We start from the raw sequence: 19,499 nt of genomic DNA on the forward strand, positions 1-19,499 counted from the left end.
GGAAGTGTTCAAAGCTGGATGGGATGGGGCTTGGAGTAACCTGGGGTTGTAGGTGTTCCTGCCCATGGCATGAGATAAGCTTTAAAGTCTTTTCCCAACCAAACCATTCCATAGTTCTATGGCTCTTTGGCCAGTGCACGGACAGGGGGTGCATTCAGGAGGGGCAGGGTATGAGTCACCCTGTGATGGGTGTTGGGTCCAGGCTCTATGTGTGGGGCAGCATCTGCTGGGAGCTTGGGGAGCTATCTACACTTGGGCTCCCTGGAGTGATGGGTGACAGGCCAAAGGGCCCTGTGCTGGGTCCAAGGGAGCTCCACAGCCCTGGGGTGCTGCTGTTGGCCCCAAACCCATCTCCTGCCCCCTGGGGGGACCTGACCTGGGTGCCTGCAGCCCGTGAACATGAAAGGCCTGGGGTTGGGGGCAATACTGCTGGGCTGCCCAAGGACCAACAACAGTGGGAGATGCTTGCCCACGTTGGGGCTGATGGTTGCTCATGTCTGGATAATCCTTGCCCATGCTGAGCTGATGCCCACATCAGGGTGATGTTTGCCCAGGTCTGGATGGTACTTGCCCCCATCAGGGTGATGCTCACTGCATCCAGGCTGGGACTGGGGCTCTTTGCCAGCAGCTGTGAGGCAGCTGCATTGGTCTGGCCCTGTCTCTGGGTGGGAATGAGACCCCACCATAACCCCTTGTGGAGGTGGAAGTGCCCATAGGGAAGGGATCTCTGAAAATGAGGGCTGAGGAAGAGCTGGAGCACTCCTGTGTATGCAGACAGCCTGGGAGCAGAGCAAGTGACCTGGGCATTTCTGGGGTGACACCATCCCCCCATCTCCCCTCACTTCCGGCTGTGCTGCCGTGGTCCCTGGCGCTTCCTCCTAGCTGCTTGCAGAGCCCTATTGTGGTTTCCTCCAGGCCATGATCAACTCTGAGTTCTCACCATCCCCCCAAACCCTGGGCCACCCCAAGCATTTCTGTGCTAGGAGGTGATAGGAGCATCCCAACCCTGCTGGGTATGGGATGTTTGAGATACTACCTCCTACGGGTGGATGGCAGCAACTGTGTTCAACACTGGGAGCTCTCTCTCATCAGTTCTAGACTTCATGCCACCCTCCCAATGCCAGCAGTGGGACTGTGAGCCCGCCAGTTTGGCCACTGATGGCTCAGACCTAGACACCCCATAGAGGATCCCATGAGCATGTCTGCATCCTGATTGTGGGATGAGGCTGACAGTGAGGGGGGGCACACCCTCTACCTGCCCAGGAGATGGTCTAGGGATTAGAGCAGCCCTCTGAGCAGCTGGTAGGGGGAGGGGGTTGTAGAAAGTGATGTCCAAGGAAGTGATGACAGAAGACTCCTTTTCAGAGGCTGGGTGAGCTGGGCAGGGGTGGTGGCCTGGGCAGAGATTTGGCTTTGGGGTGGTGGCTGTGGGAGAGCAGCCCTCTCTGCCCCCCTTAGAAGAGAGGCCTAGATAAAGCCTAGATAAAGGGTAGCATTTAAGGTGCTGATCAGATAAGGGACAGCACATATGGCACTGGTATGCCACTTCTCTAATGGCAGAGGTGGGACCAGCCAGACCCTGCCTGGAATAGGACTGGCATCCTTTGGGCATGGCTGCATAGGGGTCCAGGAAGTGCAGGGGGTGATAGGGCATCCACGCTACCCCATGGAGCCATGGAGGGACATGAAGCCCAGGGATGCTACAGCAGCAGATGATGATCGGTGGAGCAGGCAGACCAGTGGGGAGGGTGTTTTGTGAAACTGGGGTGTTATTTGTACCTGAGCTCTGTGGGTGCCCATCCTGCTAGTCCCTGGGATGGTGCGGCTAGGGGCTGCACAGGACTGGGGCTGAGCCAGAAATCCTCCTGAGAAGTCCCTATTCAGGAGATGGGGTTGTCCTGGCCTGAGGCTTGTCATCTCACTGCTGGCCATGGGACTTGTGTTGCAGCCCCCCAACCACACCCCAGGGGCAAACACCATCCTGGGTGGTTGCACAGATGCAGACCCCAGCCAGGCTCTTGCTGGAGGCTCTGTGGCTTGTGCACTGTCACCTCTATGTCTCTGGGTCTCTGCACACCTGGGTGCTCTGGCAGCTCCTGCCTGGTGGTGTTGGGAGCAGTGCTGCTCTTCTGCCCACACTCCCCTGCCCATGCTCCCCTCCTTCCCTGACAGCATTCCCTAATGTATGGATGGTTGTGGCTGGTTCCCATGGAAATAGCTGCTGAGAAATGAGGTCAGGCTGACCCCAGGAGAGCCAGCACTCCCGTCCTCCCCTGCTTCCTGCTCCAGCCAGGGAGAAGTTTCTTCTTCCAAACTAAGGGAAAGCTCTTGCGCACAAGCCATGTGCTGGGAGGCACATCCCCAGAAACCATGGTGTGCTGATGGCATTCTTGGCCATGGAATCATGGGATCACAGAATGGTTTGGATTGGATGGGACCTTAAAGCTCGTTTAGTTCCACCCTCCTTGCCAAGGGGAGGGGCACCTCCCACTAGACCAGGTTGCTCCAAGCCCCATCCCACCTGGACTTGAACATTTGCAGGCACGGGGCAGTCACAGCATCTCTGGGCAACCTGTGCCAGGGCCTCACACCCTCAGAGGGAAGAACTTCTTCCCAATATCCAGTCTAACTAGCTGTTCCTTTTTGTGGCTGCAGTGGGAGATAGCTGGGGCAAGGTTAGGGATGGTGCCAGCATGCAGGTCCCCTGGGGCTCACCTACCTGGGGCTTGGGGTGGAAATTCTGCCCCCTGCCTCTCCCCTCTCCCTGGATTCAGGTAGGCTTCAAAGGTACCTTGTATTTTTATACCCTCGAGAAACTTCTTAATTTCCTGCCCTTGAAAAACACCATTACCCCAGAGGTTTCTATTGATTGCTTGTCACCTTTCAGGCTCAGGAAGGCAGGAAGGAAGGAACAGGAGGTAGGAGTGGCTGAGCCTAGCTGCTCGGGCTCTGTGGAGAGGAGGACAGTCCCCATGGTCCCTCTCTCCTGGTCAAGGTTTTGGGGCTGGGGGCATTCCTCACTAGCCAGGAGAAGCTCCATTTCCAGGATTTCTTGCTACCATAGCAGCCACCCTGGATCTCCAGTGTCCACTCCACCATAAGGAAGCTGGTGGTACAGAGCATCCCTAAGACCCCTGTCATGCTCAAGGCCACTTGCAAAACAGCTAAGGAAGCAATTCTGCCATTGTTTAGACTGGAGGAAAGAAAACAACCTGCTCTGGGATGTGGCTTCAAGGATGTGGGTGGCTTGAGGTGTCCCAGAGCCAGATAAGGATCCTGAGCTGTGAAGCAAACAGGGGAGTTTGGTTGGATGCCAGAAAAACATTTCCAGGCTAGAAGAGTAGTCATATAACCCAAGCACAGGAAAGGCTTTACCATGGGGTCTTAGGAATAGGTTTGTGGGTCTGGGTCTGCTGGGGTTTGGTCCCTTTTGGGGGTCCTCTGTGACCCCTCTGCAGGTGTATCAGGGTTGGGAAGTGAGGTAGGGGCTGGCATAAGGCAATTCTTGCTCCTCTCTCCCACAGCATCCCTGTGAAGGAGGAGGTGCCCATCCCTGAAAGAGCCCCCGGTGTCACCCTGCCCTCCCAGCTTCCCCCGCCTCGCACCAAGGCGCCAGCACCGCTGCCACCGCCGCTGCCCTGCAAGGCCACCCTTCCCTTCGTGCCAGAGTTTGGTGAGTACAAGGGGGGCCTCTCCAGGCTTCCCGTGTCACAAATCTTGCCTTGGGATATCTGGCTGCCAATCCATCAGCACCCATCCAATGGGTGCTGTGCCTTCCTTCTAGTCAGTTTCTTCCTCTGTCCTTGCTGCAGTCTCTTTCTTCTCTATCCCCTTTCTTGCCTTCTGGGCTGGGGAGGTCAGGAGTGCAAGACCTGGGCTTGGGGATTTAGGGTGTGTGAGGTCTGAGCAGGGGACTTCAGGGAAGGGGTGTAAGACCTGGGTTGGTAGTTTCAGGGGATGCGACATGTGGACTGGGGGTTTGGGTGCAGCCTCTCCTAGGGCAGAGCAAAGGTTTCTGTGGGTGCTGGAAGCACCCACACTCACAGAGGAAAAGTTAACCTATTAGGGGGGTGAAATGCAGATGTCCCTGATTCTGGGGTCCCAGGATGCCTTTGCATCCCCCAGCCCCATCCTCAGGGTGTCCCTGGGGCTCAGCCAACTGCAGGGAGCAATGCTGAGCTGGGGACCCCCATGGAGAGGCGAAGGTTTGGTCTCAGGGTGCAGTCCTGCTTGGACTATACTTCAGCTGGAATGGCTCTGCTGGAAGGAAGAGGAAGGGCTGAGTTGTGTGGGGTGCTGGGTGGCTCTCAAGGCCAGCAGCCCTGCAGGAAGCAGCACTGGTTTAACTGGGATCTGGGGTGTGTTTCAGAAGCTGGGAGAAGCCGTGGACAGGTTATCAGGACAGAGCTTATCTGTGTGTTGGGGGGTGCAGAGAGGAAAGCTGCTCCCACCCTGATGGGTTTGGGATGCAGAGTTTGCAGGGGGTTTCCGTGGTGCCAAGGTGAGCATCTACCTGTACCCCTCAACCCCCTGCACCCTGAGAGCATCCTCGCCTGCTGCCAGGGCCCAAACACCATCATCTGGGTTGTGGTTTTGGGAGGAATCTGATCCAGATTCTCAGTGGGATTTGGGAGTGGGTGTCTGCCAGGGCCAGGCTGTCTGAGGCCACTTGCTCCCTGTGGAATTTCAATCCTGACCAGGATTCCTGCTGATGTGGGTGCTGGGTGAAGAGGAACCATCTCTTGCTCCCATCATCATCTGGGATCTCATTTCCACGGTGCACAAGCTTGGGAGCTGATAAGGAATGGGAGAGGAGGGAGGGGAATCCACCCTGGAAAACAAGCTGTGGAAAAAGCCCCTGGGAACCCCCAGCAGCAGGAGCTCCCAGGCAGAGACACAAGAGCCTGGATGGAGCCATGGTGCTGGGGCTGGTGTCACCAAGGCCCCTTCTGGCGAGGCCAGGAGAGTCATGACAGTGCTGGGAAGTGCCACTAGCAGGACTTTGCCCTTTCCCAGCTCTTCCGCAAACTCCTTGATAAAACCTTTGTTATTGCAGGAATGGGGTGGTTATTTGTCAAGGGCAAAGCAAGGGGAAGCCAGCCATGTCTGCATCACCCTCCCCACAGGCTCTGGGGTAGCAGGGGGAATTGGGACCCCTTGCTCCATCCCAGCTGATTCCCAGCATCTTCCCTCTCCTTTGTCAGATGACTCAGACTACGAGGACTCGGCGTGGGAGGAGGAACTAGCCAGACCGACGGGGGAGATGGCCAAGGTTGGTCCCACCATGGGGCTGGAGGTGGGCAGGAGCTAGCAGGGTGACTGACCCTAAGGACAGGTACTTTGGGATGATCCAGAGATACTTACTAGGGCTGGAGGAGCATGTTGGCAGTGGCTAGAGAGGGCTTCTGCTTCACTGAGCACCCACTGGGTCTCCCACATGTTGCTACGGGGTACTCCCTGGGTCTCCCATGGGGGCTGGAACCCCAGGGTTTCCAGGGAGCACCCACTGTGTCTCCCATGGGGGTTGGAACCCCAGAGATGGAACTCGGTTCTTCAATGTCCTTTGGAAGTATCTATCAGGTCTTTCAGTGGTGCTGGGACTCAAGGGTCCCTGGGGAGCACCCACCAGGTCTCACCCAAGTGCCCCCAAGCAGCCACTGGGTCCTCTGGAGTCTCCGGGGGACACCTACAGCTGTGCAGCACACCACACATGCTCAGAGTGTGTGCTAGTAGACATCTCCAGCACTGCATCTTGAATGTAATCCCTGGATTGTGAATTTCTACATGCCTCCCTTGCTCTCTGGGATGGGAATGGATGGATTTGAGGAGTCCCAGAAGCTGCAGAACTCCCTGAACACCTGAAGCCCCCATCTACCTTGGCTTGGGAACACCAGAGCCAAGGAGGCAATGCCAGATTTCTCATGAAGCTCCGACATTTTTAGCTGCTACAAATAACCATCCTGGTGTTCAGCTCCTCCCTTGGCTACACTTTCTTCTCTCTGTGAGCCTCAGCATGCCTCTTCCTGGGCACCCTGGCACTGTGGGCACCAATTGAGCTGGGGATGGGCTGGTGACATGGCATCGTGTTCCCTCTCCTTCCATCCACCCTGCACCCTTACGGTGTGGTGGCAGCACCAAGGAGACCCCAGGTGTGACCCGTGTGTGTCTCTGCAGGAGGATGCTGAGCCTAGGATGGGACGACCACGGTCTGTGCGTTTCAACAGCCTCTTCAGTGAAGATGAGTTTGGCGAGGACCACCCCAGTGCATCCCCTGCCAGGTATGAGCTTGGCTGTAGTGCTGTGTGCAGGGCACCTGTGTGTGGTGCTGGTGACGTGCTGTGTGCGCTTATAGGCAAGGGATATGTGTGTGTGTACCAGGGGGTGTTTTTGTTTGTGGGGGGGGGTGTGAGCACAGGCAGAGAGCTCTTGTGCATGGCAGGGCAGGTGAGTGCACAGGTCAGAGCTTTTTGTGTCTGCACAGCTCCAGTGTGCACGCAGATGGGCACGCACAGGACCTGTGCGTGGGAGCATGTGTGATGTGTGTGAGCAGACAGCAGCTCTGCACATCACTGGGTTGGGGCTGCAGTCCTAGGGGTGCCCCTGTCCCCCCACCTAGAGCTGGGACTCAGGCCTGGACTGTCCCTGAGACTGGGGGACATGCTGGGACTCCACCGAGGGGACTGTCCCCAGTGTCCCCGCTTGCATACAGCTGGCCTGCATTGCCTGCGCCTCAGGGAAGGTCACAGGAAGGCTGAAGCATGCCGGGGAACCTCAGCCCCTCCCAGGACCTGCCAGCTCTTAACCCCCTCCCTCGGCTCCTCATCCGCAGTGGTGGCAGCAGCTGGAGTGACAGGGCCCCCAGCCTGCACCCGCCTGCACCCGACGCCTTCCCTGGCAGCAGCCCCGGGACACTTAGTGACAGCATGGAGGGCACCGCTGCCACCAGCCTGCTGTCACCCACCATCAGAGCGGGGTGGCTGGACAAGAACCCGCCACAGGGGTGAGTGATGTACTGGGGGTCCCTGTGTGCCATAGAAGCGTAATTGTCCCCTCCTTTTCTCACCTGTTATTCCTGCTCATGGGGGTGTACTTTTGCTTTGGTGAAAATACATTGCTAGGGGTTCCTTCTACTCCCTTCTAACCTATGATTTAGGCTAGAAACACCCTTTTTTTGTGAAAGAGCCTTTCTCAGAGCACGTGCCACCAGTTGTTGTACTGACTTTGCTGAGAAGGGGAGGCTGCAGCTCAACCTTCCTCTCAGACCCTGCATCATTGGGAAGAGAGCTGCTTTTCCTCTGGGGGAGCCCTGGAATAGCAGTGACCACAAGAGAAGCTGTCAGGGATGAGGTGGGGTGTGTGGGCTGAGCTGTGCATTTGGAACCGCTGGGTTTGCTGCAAGAGGAGGTGGTGATAGCCCCTGTCCCATGGCATAGCAGCCCCAAATCCTGGGCTCATGGTGGATAGACAGAGTGGTGCAACAGTAGAACAGGGGAAGTGCTGGGCTTGTGTCTGTGTGCTCCATGGTGAGTGAGCCAGGGAATCATGGGGAGCCAGTGATCCCCCAGGGAGTCTAGTGAACCAAGTGAGAACAACCAATGCAGTGTGCACAGGGAGCCCACTCTAAGAGCCCCTGCACTAGCTGGGAGGCAACAGTCAAGCAGGAGATGCGATGGATGTTTGGGAGCTTCTTAATCTGGGCTCCGAGTAACCCCTGAGGCAGCAGTTCCACTGAGGAGGAGGAGGAAGCTCAGCTGTTTGCAACAGAGCAGCCGTGCTGCTGGGGAAGTGAGAGCAGCTGGAAGGTCCCTGGGAAACTGCTCCAGCAAACCTTTCCTGAGTAAATAAGTCCTTGAGCAACCATGTCCCTGCAACACCAGACCCCAGCCCCACCAGCAGTGGGGGACCTGGATGTTCAGTGCTGGTAGGGGGCTGCATGGCAGGGCTTCCTGGAGCTGTGTTGGAAAGGACTTGGCTCCTTCTGCAGCCCTAATGCTAAAGCTATGGGCTGAAGAGTGTTCTCCCTTTTCCTGTGGTGTGTGGTTGCCTTGCCTTCTCAGCTGGGGAGGGCAAAGGGGTCTCTGGTGGGCTGTCTTCCAGCCCCCAGAGGATCCTGCCTCTCATCTATATCCTCATCCTGACAGAGATGCACGGCTTCTCCCCCTGCTCTGGTGCCACTGACCCCTCCTGGAATGTGTCTCTTGGATTGAATCCTGCCTAGCTGTTAGGGGCAGCCCTTGTTCTCAGCTCCATGTTTTAATTGGTGCCTGGAGGAAAGCATGAAGTCCCCATTGCTATCCCCAACAGCAACATGAGGGCACAGGGAGAGGGAACAGGATCAAGGGCTGGGGACTTCAAGGGCTGGATGGGACAGGCCTCTTATCCCTGTGCAGGATAGAGGACTGAGAATATAGCACCAGATCAAGGGTTGGGGACACAAGGCAGAATGGCGGGCTGGGGACATCAAGGGCTGGGAATACAGGGCAGGATCAATGCCGAGGTGGCCCCGGGCTTTTGGCAACTGGGGCGTGAACACGCAAGCAGAATCATCCTGAGTTCAAGGGCATCCCCTCCAATGGGTCCCTCCGGTCCCCTCCCAGGTCCTACATCTACCAGAAGCGCTGGGTGAAGCTTGACACTGACTACCTCCGCTATTTTGACAGTGAAAAGGTGGGTGGAGAAGATGGATCTGAGGGTTTGGGATGACAAAGTGGCAGAGGAGCTGCCCCAGCAGGGCCACCTCCCTCTGGGCATCCCAACTCGGAGATGTGGCTGTACCAAGGGTCACTATCCCAGGGAGCAGCCATGGCTGGGGGCTGGGGATGGGATGTGGGAGGCTCAGAGCCTCCTGGCCATTGGAGCTGGAGCACTGGGAGCCTGGGGCACTAACTGCCCCATTTCCCCGAGGCCACAGACATGAGCAGCGTGTCTCCCACTCCTTGACCCAGGATACCTACTCCAAGCGGCTCATTCCTGTCTCCTCCATCTCCCGCGTCTCCAGTGTTGGGGACCAGAAATTTGAGGTTGTCACCAACAACCGCAACTTTGTGTTCCGGGCTGAGAATGATGGTGAGTGACAGGGGTCCCTGTTCCCCAGCTCCTCTCCCTTCCTAGCCCAAGGGATGAGTCCCATTGGCTCCTGGGCTCAGGTTGATCCTGACCTGTCTCACCTTTGGCCCCACAGCAGACCGCAATGAGTGGATACGGACCCTGCAGCAGATTGCAGAGGAGCGGAAGAGCAAAGCTGGAGTGAGGACATCCATGTCCTTAGCTGCTGACAGTGCCACTGAGCTGGCCGATAAGAGTGGCTTCCTGGAGCTGCGGGGCTTTAAGCACAAGCTCTTTGTGGTGGTGGCTGGGGACAAAGTGTTCCTTTACAAGAATGCGGAGGTGGGTTGCTGGGGGGGCTGTGGCACTATGGGGAACCCTGATGCCATTTCAAGGGGGACCCCTTCTCTTTGCTCTCCCAGCCTGAGCAGAGCAGCAGTGAGCCAGGGCACCTAGCCTGCCACCATCCCTCAAATAGGGACAGCACAGAAGCCACAGGGTGCTGCCCTCTGAGCCCTCCCTCTCTGCTGGCTCTGAGGCTTGGGATCTCCCAGGAGCATGACATCCACTGTAGCTGCATCCAGAGTCTGTACACCTAGGATGAGAGCTGGGCAGTGAAGGGACAGTTACCCCAGCCCCCAGGCACTGGATCCCATCATCCATCCCCCACTTCATCCCTTGCCCACCCTCCCCCACCAGGACTATCGGCTGGGGATTGGCATCACCTACATTGAGATGAATGTGGGAAATGTCAAGGAGGTGGATCGCCGGGGCTTTGACCTCACCACACCATACAGGATCTTCAGGTGAGTGCAGGGTGGGAATGGGTGCTGAGGGTGCTGCCCACCCCAAGCCATGGTATATCTCACCCCCATCCCTCCTGGCAGCTTCTCTGCTGACTCGGAGCAGGAGAAGGAGGAATGGGTGGAGGCCATGCAGCAGTCCATCACTGAGGCACTCTCCAACTCAGAGGTGGCCGAGAGGATCTGGGCAGTGGAGTCCAACCGCTTCTGTGCCGACTGCGGCTCCCCCAAACCCGACTGGGCCTCCATCAACCTCTGTGTTGTCATCTGCAAGAGATGTGCAGGTACCCATATCCAGAGGGGCACAAATGGGGATCCCTGGGAACCCCCAGACCTTTCCCACACCCAAATGGGTCCCTAATGGCTCATCTCACTGGCAGGGGAACACCGTGGGTTGGGCCCCGGCATCACCAAAGTCCGGAGCTTGAAGATGGACAGGAAGGTGTGGACTGAGGAGCTGATCGAGGTAGTGGCACAGACCAGTCCCAAAAAGCCCTTTTGCGGGGAAACACCCTACTCCTTCTGCATTAGGGAAATGCTGGCTGTGGGCTGGGGGGGTGCTGGAGCACAGCAGGGCTCTTCCAGGCTGATTCCAGGCCTTTGGGGGGACACCATGGTGTGGCTTGGCTGGGGAGAGGACCCCCAGCAGCCTTTCATTCTGTCCCTGTGGACCCCTGGCAGCCAGTTCAGCATGCCGGTAAAGACAAGCGGCATTTCGTGTGCCATAGACGGTGTCTCCTTGGCCGTGGGGCCGTGGCTGTGGGGCTGGAGTAGGGCCGAGGGCAGGGCAGTCCCCCGGAGCGGTATGGCTGCCGGCGCGCAGGAATGTGTCGGCGCAGCCAGGGCCGGGAATGGGTGGGCGGGGGCAGCTGGCATTCGTTTCAAGACCTAACCTGGCAGCCATTTCCCGCCGGCAGAGCCTGCCTGGCTCCGTTCTTCCCATCTGTCCTGCTCAGATCCTGCATTCCTGCTTGGCGTCCCACCCGCGCAGCCCCCGCCTCCAACGCTGCCTGCAGCCCGAGCTCCCAAACGCTTCCAGCTGCTGCCTGCGGCTGCTCCCTTTCCCCTCCCCTCTCTGGGAACCCTGCCTGAAACCACCCCGGCATCCCCAGGGCCCGATTCGCACCGCCCCTTCTCCACTCTCGCATGCGCCCATTCCACCCCTAAGAACTGCGGGGTGCTGGCAGTGTCCCGTGGGTATTGAGGAGATGTGTGTCTCCCTGAGAAATCTCTTAATGGCATTGCTCAGCTGTGGCTAGCGGGATGGCAAAGGGCCACCAAAAGCACTTTGAATGTCCCCATGAGTACCGAGCACCACCCCACCTCCCACAGCTGGGTGCTGCTTTCCAGATGTGGTTCTCCGGGGCAGGAAGGGGAGTTGGCGGCTATGGGGGCTATCAGATGCTGCGTGCTTGCAGTGGGTGGGCGGATGGGTGCACCTGCACCCTGCCCACCCCCACTCCCCTTCACCATCCATGCTCTTCCTGCACCCCACTCTTCCTCCGGGGCAGCACCCTGCCCCCCAGCAAAGCCTCCCCACATGCCCCCGCAGTATGGTCGCACTGGTGTCTCCTTGTCATTGTTTCCACAGCTCTTCCAGCAGTTTGGCAACATAATGGCCAACCAGTTTTGGGCTGCAAATGTTCCTCCCAGTGAGGCCATCAGCCCCACCAGCGGCAGCCAGGAGAGGAGGCGCTTCCTCATCGCCAAATACCGGGAGGGCAAGTACCGTCAGTACCACCCACTCTTCGGCAACCAGGAGGAGCTGGACAGGGTCAGTGGACCCCGGGGATGGGCACCCTCTTGGGGGTTCTGCCTGAGCTGGGGTCCTGAGGCTCTTTGGGGAGTGAAGTCTGTGTCCAAGCAGACTGCCCACCATACCTCCCTGCCTGTATCCCCCTAGGCCCCACTGCACACCCTGTGTCCTCACTGTGCACCCCAGGCCAAAGTCTGGGGTCTCCAGGAAGGATGAGCCAGCTGTGGGGACAGGGTAACATCTCTGGTGTGGGGTGTAACCAGCTTCATGTCCAGGGTGGAGAGCCTTGTCCGAGATGGGATCTCCCTACCACAGCCAGGTAGCCCCAGGGTTGGGGGCTCCAGGTTTACCTCTCCCTGGCCTGGAAATTGTTTTGGGTTCAAGCTCTGGGCTGGATGGGGTTTAGGGGAGCTGGTGCTGGGGCACATCCCAGTTGAGGCAGTTTGATATCCCTCCCCAGGAGTACCTGGCCAGCACTCCTAATCACCACCTATGGCACTCATTCCCAGTGCTGGCTGTTGGCAGGGTGCCAGACTAGAGCGGTCACACAAGGAACATGACCCATGGAATGCCATCCTGGCACTCTGGCTGCTGACCTTCGCCTCCTGCTCTGCCATGGCTTTGCTCCTGCTGTGGTTTTTCCAGTGTTTTTACAAGCGGTGGGGGTGCATGGGGGGCCAAGTCAGCCGAGGGAATTCACATGTGGGCTTGTTTGTTTTCCTGCTCTGGCTTGGCCGGCCCGCCCCGCTGCCGTATGACTTCACCCCGGCTCCTTAAGGGAGGGATTCGCTGCCGACTCCAAACTTTTTCTCCCAGTTTGAGCCTCCTTTGTTCTGACCAGGCGGCTGGGAGGCGGCCGGGAGGCGGCTGTGGGTCCGGCAGCTCACTGAACTCACCCGGCTCCTTTTGCCGGGGGTCTGCTCCTCCTCCTCCTCCTCCTCCTCGGTTGGAGCCATCCGCTTCACCACTGGCCTCCCGGCTCTGCTGCAGGCTCTGTGTGCGGCCGTCACCACCAGTGACCTGGCAGAGACGCAGGCTCTGCTGTTCTGTGGGGCATCGGTGACCTGTGACACGGGGGACCCCCGGTGCCCAACGCCCCTGGCTCTGGCTGAGAGAAGTGGGCAGCGGCTGCAGATGGAGTTCCTGCTCCACAACAAAACCTCAGGTAAGTGCTGACCCCCTTGAAGCTCCACCATGAGCTCACACCCACTGACAACATTCCTGGAGTTGCTGCTGGGGTGTTCTGGGGGACGCAGCTATGTTTTGAGCTGGTCCCAGCTCTGTGTCCTGCCCCGCAGCTTCCTGGCAGGAGGCTCTCCATCTGCTGGCACTGTTGTGGGTCTGTGTACCCCGCGAGAGGGAAGAGAGGCTTTGGGGAACCCCTGCACCCGTGGGGGCTCAATCCCAGCTGGGAACACAGGTCTGGAGCCCAGCTGGGGATGCAGGCTGGTGTTGCAGGTACCAGAAGAGATAGGAGAGAGTATTCCCACACTATCCTGGTGTGCTGTGGGCATTCCAGACAGCTTCAAGGGACATTCCTTTGTCAGATGGGCAGCCCCCACCTCCAACATGTCCCTGGGGCAGGAGGGCTGGCCCCCTAATGACCAGTCCCATTCTGCTGTATGTGCACCCCAGCCCCTGTACTTGACTCCAGAAGGGCTGACGGCGCCCATGGGATCTGCACCCTAATACAGGTGTTGGGCAAGTGGGCAGGAGCACTTGGGCAGGTGGAACAGAGGTGTGGGGGGGCTGGCCAACACCTGCCAGAACTGTCACCTCCCTCCTTGCCTTGGCAAGTCTGTCCTGCATTCCTGCGGAAGTTGGAATTTGCCCAGGTCTGGGGCTGGCCCAACTCTTCCTGACGTGTCAGCACTAAAGGTGTCTGGGAGAGCTGTGAGGCCTCTCAGACCACCCCAGTGAGCCAGAGAAATCCAAAGCTTGGGCTCACATTGTTCCCATCCAGTCCCAGCTCAATGCTTAGGGAGTGGCTTTGTGGAGGACTCAGGATGTGGAATGACTCCCAGGCAGCCCTGGATTTGGATACCAGCACTGTTCCTTGCACCCCAGCTGTGCTGTGGTGGGAGCTCGGGCTGCAGCCTGTGAGATGCTCCTTGTGCTGAGATGGGGGGAACCCAGCTACCTTGTGGGGCTGGGGGAGGAGGGCAGCTTCCCATGACAGACTCATCTCCCTGCTTGCAGAGCCGCCACGCCTGGAGATGGTGTGCAGTGAGGAGAAACCCTACTCTGTACACCTGCCCTCCATTACCCACAATGGCTTCCTCTACAAGACCCCCTCCATGGTCAAGCCCATCAGTGAGCGCAAGGGCCCAGAAGGTACATGTGTGAGACAGGGAAAAGAGAGCTGGGAGGTTGATAGCAATTTCCCCTGTGAGGGGAAATTGCACCCTGCCGTGTTCTCTCAGGCATTGAAAAGGTAGTGGGGAAGTGCAGCACTCCTTGGTAGCCTGGTTTGGTGGGTGGTCACATCAGATGGGCACCCAGTGGGCGCTGCTGGAGTGCTCAGGCTGGTTTGGTGGGTGCCGTGGGGCGGGCCAGAGCTCAGGGAGGCTGCTCAGTGCTCTCCTGTGCTGTGCAGAGTTCAGCAGGCGGTGGTGCACGCTGCAGGACGGCGTGCTCAGCTACTATGAGAATGACCGTAACACTGTGCCCAATGGCGAGATCAGGGTGGAGGAAATTGTCTGCCTGGTGAACAACCCACTCCATGCCCATGGGTAAGGCTGAACTCCCCTGGAGCACCCCAACAGCCCCTCCATTCCAGCATGGCCTGGCACAGCTGCAGTGGCCCCCTTGAGGGGTGTCACGAGGGGACTGTAGTCCCCAAACCCACCAATGGCCCCTGAACCGATGGCTTTGCAAGGATTCTGTATAAATCGTTTGCAGCCCCTTTGCAGCATCTTTCCAATACTTCTGTAACACCTTTGCAACCTCTTTGCATCTGCTTTGTAATCCCTTTAGAGCCCCAGTCCAGCTCCTCTGTAACCATTTTGTGGCCCCTGTGCGGTCCCTATGTCTCTGTTGGAACGCATCTGGCAGCACAGGGATGCTGGAGTGCCCGGGGCCATTGTGGGGGGATCCCACATTAGGTCAGTCATTGTCAGAGCCATCAGCAGCCATGCAGCAGGATGCTCCCACCCCTGGAACACCCCTATCAACCACCCAGCTCTATCCCACACCTGTGGGTACCCAGGCTCTGCTTTTCCTCCCTCCTGAAGGATCGAGAGCACGTTTGAGGTGTACACCGAGGCAGATCGACTCTACCTCTTTGGGCTGGAGAGCCCTGACTCTGCTCGAGAGTGGATCAAGTCTATTGCCAAGGTGGGATGCAGGGGCCTGGGGTGGCCCTAGGTGCTGGTGGCAACTGGACGCAGTGATGCTGATGGATTCCTCTCCTCCCTGGCTCAGTCCTTTGTCCACCCCTGTGCCGAGGAGCTGCTGGCACTAGACTTTGAGCGGCTTGGCCGACTGCACTACAAAGGGGGTCTCACCCTGGAGCATGCCCAGGAGGGCTGGTTTGCCCTGGTCGGCTCCACTCTCCATGTCTGCTCTGAGGATGGCCATCGGCAGGAGCCTCTCCAGCTGCGCAAGCTGCAGGAGCTCTGTGAGTACCTCTGCCCTGCTGGCAGGACCCTCCAGGCTAGGGGGGAGGGCGTGTCCCCCAAATCCTGCTCTAGGGTACACCTAGCTTTTGGTGGGAGTCTGGTGGATATCGCTCCTGTGGAGCTCAGGGTCCCTTGAAAGACAGGGAATGCAGCTGCTCTTTTTCCTCTCCATCCTCTTCCCCCTCTCCATCCTCTTCCCCATCTCTGCTTGTCCCATTTGGACTGGAGCCAGACCTGTTGGCAGAGCCTTCCACAGCATGTGGGTCTAGGGGAGCTGTGGCACCCCATGTTCCCGTGGGTGATGGGCTCCCTGCCTTCCTTTCCAGCCATCCAGGGGGACCATGAGGTTCTGGTGTTGGTGGAGAGGCGGAGGTAAGAAGGTGGGGGAAAACCTCCCCCTCAGCCAAATACCCCTCCTCGTTCTGGAGTGTCTTTACCCTCCCTGCCATGACTATAGACCTCTAAAACTGAGTTGGGTTCACCTGCAGGCCCCCAGGGCCAGCCTTTCTGGGGGTTGCAGACATGCAGTGGGGTGTGGGGGGAACATGTAGCCCCCTGCTGAGCCTAGGCATGCTGGCAGGACGCTGTACATCCAAGGGGAGCGGAAGCTAGATTTCCTGGGCTGGGTCCATGCCATCCAGAAGGCTGCAAGCAGCTCGGGGGACACCTTGTCGGAGCAGCAGCTGACGGAGTCGGACGTCCCACTGCTGGTGGACCGCTGCATCGACTACATCACTCAGTGCGGTATGGATCGAGTCCTGGGATGCTGGCAGGGACCAGAGCATGGCATTCAGGTCGCCCCACTGGTGTGGTGTGGCAGGCTGAGGACCCTACATGCTTGTGATACATGATTCCCTCCCTCCCTGAACATCTGCTCCAGCTCTGTGGGAGGGCTTAATCTCTAGCAGGGCTTTGTCTCCAGTCACAGGAGCACCTGCAGGGTGGGATGCTCTGTGGCACCTGGCAGTGTTTGATGGAAAGCTGGTGGGCCAGGAGTGGGGTCTGTCTCCTGCAGATGGGGCCTCATTCCCACTGGTTCCATCACAGGGCTGACGTCTGAGGGAATCTACCGCAAGAGCGGGCAGAACTCCAAGACCACCAGCCTTCTAGAGGTGCTGCACCGGGATGCACGCTGTGTCTGCCTGAAAGAGGGCGAGCACCAGGTGGACGATGTTGCCAACACCCTCAAACGCTTCTTCCGTGACCTTGGGGATGGGCTGTTCACTCGGCAGTGGGCTCCGCACTGGCTGTGGGCAACGGGTGAGCCCTGGGGGCTGCTTGGGGGTGGCAGGAGGAGGGGCATGGGCCACCCAGTTCTGTGCAGCCAGTTTGTCCCCTTCATGGGTTGGAGAAACATGTCTGGGCTCCACATGTTCCCCTGTGCTGGGGTCTCAAGTAGTGGTGGGTGGGGAGTGGAGTGTGTTCATGCTGCCTCTGTACAGACTCATGCTCTGGCAAGGGTGGGGCTGAGCCAGGGGAGACAGCCAGATCCCCCTTCCCTTCTGGATCTGCTCACTGGACTCTTGGGATAGATGCACCCAGCAGAAAAACAGACACAAGCTATGGCCCCATGGAGCTGGGATGCTCTGGCTTCAGAGAGCTGGGATGCTCCAGCCTTGTGATGCTCCAGCTCTGTGGAGCTGGGGTGCTCTGGCCCCATGATGCTGGGATGCTCCAGTTCCATTATGCTGAGATGCTCTGTTCCCATGAATCTGGGGTCATCTAGCCCTGCAGAGCTGGGATGCCATAGCCCCATGGAGCTGGGGTGCCCTTGCCTCACAGGTCTGGGATGATTCAGCCCCATAAAGCATAAATCCCCATGGACCTGGGATTCTCCAAGCCTAGGATGCTCTGGCACCTTGGAACTGGCAGGTTCCAGCCCCATGGAGCTTAGATGGTCCTTCCCCATTCAGCTAGGGTGCTCCAGCCCCATGGAGCTGGGACAGTCTAACCACATGGAACTGGAGTGCTTTTGCTCCATGATGCTGGGATGCTCCAGGCAATGATGCTGGGTTACTCTGGTCCCATGATTCTGGAATGCTTCAACTCTGGCATGCTCTGGCTCTGCAGACCTGCGATGTTCTCTGGCCTCATGGATTTGGGATGCTCCATCCCCACGCTGGGACAGGAGAGGGGAAGTGAAGTGTGTAGAGGGGATGGTGTGGCCCTGTACCTTAATCTCCACTTTGTGCTCCTCCATGTTCATTCTCTCCCTCCTGCAGCACTGGAGGATGAGGGGGCAAAGGTTGGCGAGTACCGGCAGCTCTTGGCTGCCCTCCCTCCAGTGAACCGGGCCACACTGAAGGCGCTCATCAATCACCTCTTCCGGTATGGCATCGACCCGTTGGGCATCAACCTCTCCACTGTGGGGTCCTTGGTGGCTCTGGGGTGTGGGAGAGCCCTTATCCTTTTGCTCATGTCCCCAGCAAGGAAAGGACAGGCGTTTGGGGTCAAACTGCGCCTGATGCCTGATGCTTGGGGTCAAGCAGGCCTGATGTGCCTGATCATGTCCTGCATGGGGGTTGAAGGGAGGGGTCCAGGGAGGGCTCTGGGGCAGGAATCTTAACAGAGTTTCCCACAGGGTCCAGTGCTTCTCTGGGGAGAACCAGATGAACACACACAACCTGGCCATTGTCTTTGGGCCCACACTCTTCCAGACGGATGGGAAGGACTACAAGGCAGGACGTGTGGTGGAGGACCTGATCAGTCACTATGTGGAGATCTTTAACGTAGGTTCGCCCCTGGGTCCCAGTAAGCAGACATTAACAGGGCATGGAGAGGTGGAAGGAAGAGGAAGTCAGGTCTGCTCTGTCTGTAGACATCTTGCTTTGGAGGCAAGGGGAGAGAGGACCATGTCTTTTCAAACCTTGGAAACCAGAAGCCTGGAGCCAGAACGGTCTAGTCAGCCCTGATGGCTTCTCTTCCCTGGCAGGTCAATGACCGAGAGATGAAGAAGCAGCAGGATGAAATCACAGCCATCATGAAGATGCGGGAGGCATCATCCAGTGGAACACAGGTGGGTCCTGGACATGAGGACGTCTCCTCCTGGGGCTCTCAGTGTCTACTGTAGCATCTCTTGGACATGCCCTGGGCAAGGGATGTCCACACTGGTGGGGGGAATTTCACCCACACATGGGAAGCTGCAGGTTGAAGCCCTTTGCTGTTGCCCTCCAGCAAGCTGGGGACTTCATCTGTACTGTCTATCTGGAGGAGAAGAAGACAGAGACAGAGCAGCATGTCAAGGTGAGTGGTTGGGCAGAGGGTGAAGAGGGGACAGGGGTCCCTTCATTGTATGTCCAAGCCTCTGTGGTGGCATGGGGACTCATGCTGAGCTGGTCATCTCTGGTGTGAGGATGGAAGTGCCCTGGACTCTGACTGATGGATTCTTGCCCCCTCCCTCTCAGATCCCAGCCACGATGACGGCTGAGGAGCTCACTTTTGAGATCCTGGACCGGCGGAAAATTGTCATGAAGGAGAAGGACTACTGGAGCTGCTTCGAAGTGAATGAGAGAGAAGAGGCAGGTTGGTGCAGAGGCATGAGGGTGGTGATGAGGAGTAGAGAGATGGAGGTGGAGATGGGGATGCAGATGGGGATGAAGTTAGAGATGGGAATGAAGTAGGGATGAGGACGGAAAAGATGATGGACATGGTGATGCAGATGGAGTAAGGATGGGTATGGGGCTAGAGATGCAGATGGAAATGGGATTGGATATAGGGATGGGTATGAAAAATCTCCCCTTGTGATTGCACCATGGAGCAGTCTGGGATGGGCTCCAGATGCTCAGGGAAGGACAGTTGCTTAACTCATCCAGCTTTGCACATGGCCGAATACTGCAGATGGGCTGAAGTTTGGGCCAGGGTATCTGTCTGTATCCTTAGGAGTTCAAGTGCCTTTGAAGCTTTGATGGGGGGAGGTGTCCAGGTTCTCTGGCCACCAAAGTGAGCAGCCCTATGTTGGCCATTGGCAGCAGCAAGGGAGAGATCAACAGAAACAGAATGAGAGCCTGGTCCTGCCTGCTGGTGACTTGAGCTCCTGCTGCCAATGGGTGGGGGTCAGACTTTTCTAAGTAGCAAGTGACAAGACAAGAGGAAATGGCCTCAAGTTATGCCAGGGGAGGTTTAGGCTGGATATTTGAGAAAATTCTTTCAACTAAAGAGTTGTCCAGCCCTGGCACAGGCTGCCCAGGGCAGTGGTGGGATGTCCCTGGAGAAATTGACAAGACCTGCAGGCACTTGGGAACATAGTTTAGTGGCAAGACCATGTCAGACCCTCAG

At 58.0% G+C, this 19,499-nt stretch overlaps 1 protein-coding gene across 4 annotated transcripts in view; it reads left to right on the forward strand.

Moving 5' to 3' along the window:
- Positions 1 to 19,499, forward strand: part of ARAP1 (ArfGAP with RhoGAP domain, ankyrin repeat and PH domain 1) — a 35,409-nt gene that overhangs the window by 10,455 nt on the left and 5,455 nt on the right. For all 4 annotated transcript variants that reach the window (XM_041469543.1, XM_041469545.1, XM_041469544.1 and 1 more), the window contains 24 exons: positions 3,525 to 3,673; positions 5,205 to 5,272; positions 6,175 to 6,278; positions 6,830 to 7,000; positions 8,598 to 8,667; positions 8,946 to 9,066; positions 9,182 to 9,387; positions 9,745 to 9,851; positions 9,933 to 10,132; positions 10,229 to 10,314; positions 11,440 to 11,622; positions 12,595 to 12,769; positions 13,804 to 13,938; positions 14,201 to 14,336; positions 14,838 to 14,940; positions 15,028 to 15,223; positions 15,551 to 15,596; positions 15,805 to 15,968; positions 16,272 to 16,484; positions 17,447 to 17,552; positions 17,806 to 17,953; positions 18,157 to 18,240; positions 18,399 to 18,467; positions 18,629 to 18,746. In XM_041469543.1, coding sequence (XP_041325477.1) covers positions 3,525 to 3,673; positions 5,205 to 5,272; positions 6,175 to 6,278; positions 6,830 to 7,000; positions 8,598 to 8,667; positions 8,946 to 9,066; positions 9,182 to 9,387; positions 9,745 to 9,851; positions 9,933 to 10,132; positions 10,229 to 10,314; positions 11,440 to 11,622; positions 12,595 to 12,769; positions 13,804 to 13,938; positions 14,201 to 14,336; positions 14,838 to 14,940; positions 15,028 to 15,223; positions 15,551 to 15,596; positions 15,805 to 15,968; positions 16,272 to 16,484; positions 17,447 to 17,552; positions 17,806 to 17,953; positions 18,157 to 18,240; positions 18,399 to 18,467; positions 18,629 to 18,746 — 3,158 coding nt within the window. The remainder of the gene's footprint in view (positions 1 to 3,524; positions 3,674 to 5,204; positions 5,273 to 6,174; positions 6,279 to 6,829; positions 7,001 to 8,597; positions 8,668 to 8,945; positions 9,067 to 9,181; positions 9,388 to 9,744; positions 9,852 to 9,932; positions 10,133 to 10,228; positions 10,315 to 11,439; positions 11,623 to 12,594; positions 12,770 to 13,803; positions 13,939 to 14,200; positions 14,337 to 14,837; positions 14,941 to 15,027; positions 15,224 to 15,550; positions 15,597 to 15,804; positions 15,969 to 16,271; positions 16,485 to 17,446; positions 17,553 to 17,805; positions 17,954 to 18,156; positions 18,241 to 18,398; positions 18,468 to 18,628; positions 18,747 to 19,499) is intronic.

This window comes from Pyrgilauda ruficollis, unplaced genomic scaffold (assembly GCF_017590135.1).
Source record: "Pyrgilauda ruficollis isolate IOZ18807 unplaced genomic scaffold, ASM1759013v1 scaffold236, whole genome shotgun sequence".
NCBI lineage: Eukaryota > Metazoa > Chordata > Aves > Passeriformes > Passeridae > Pyrgilauda > Pyrgilauda ruficollis.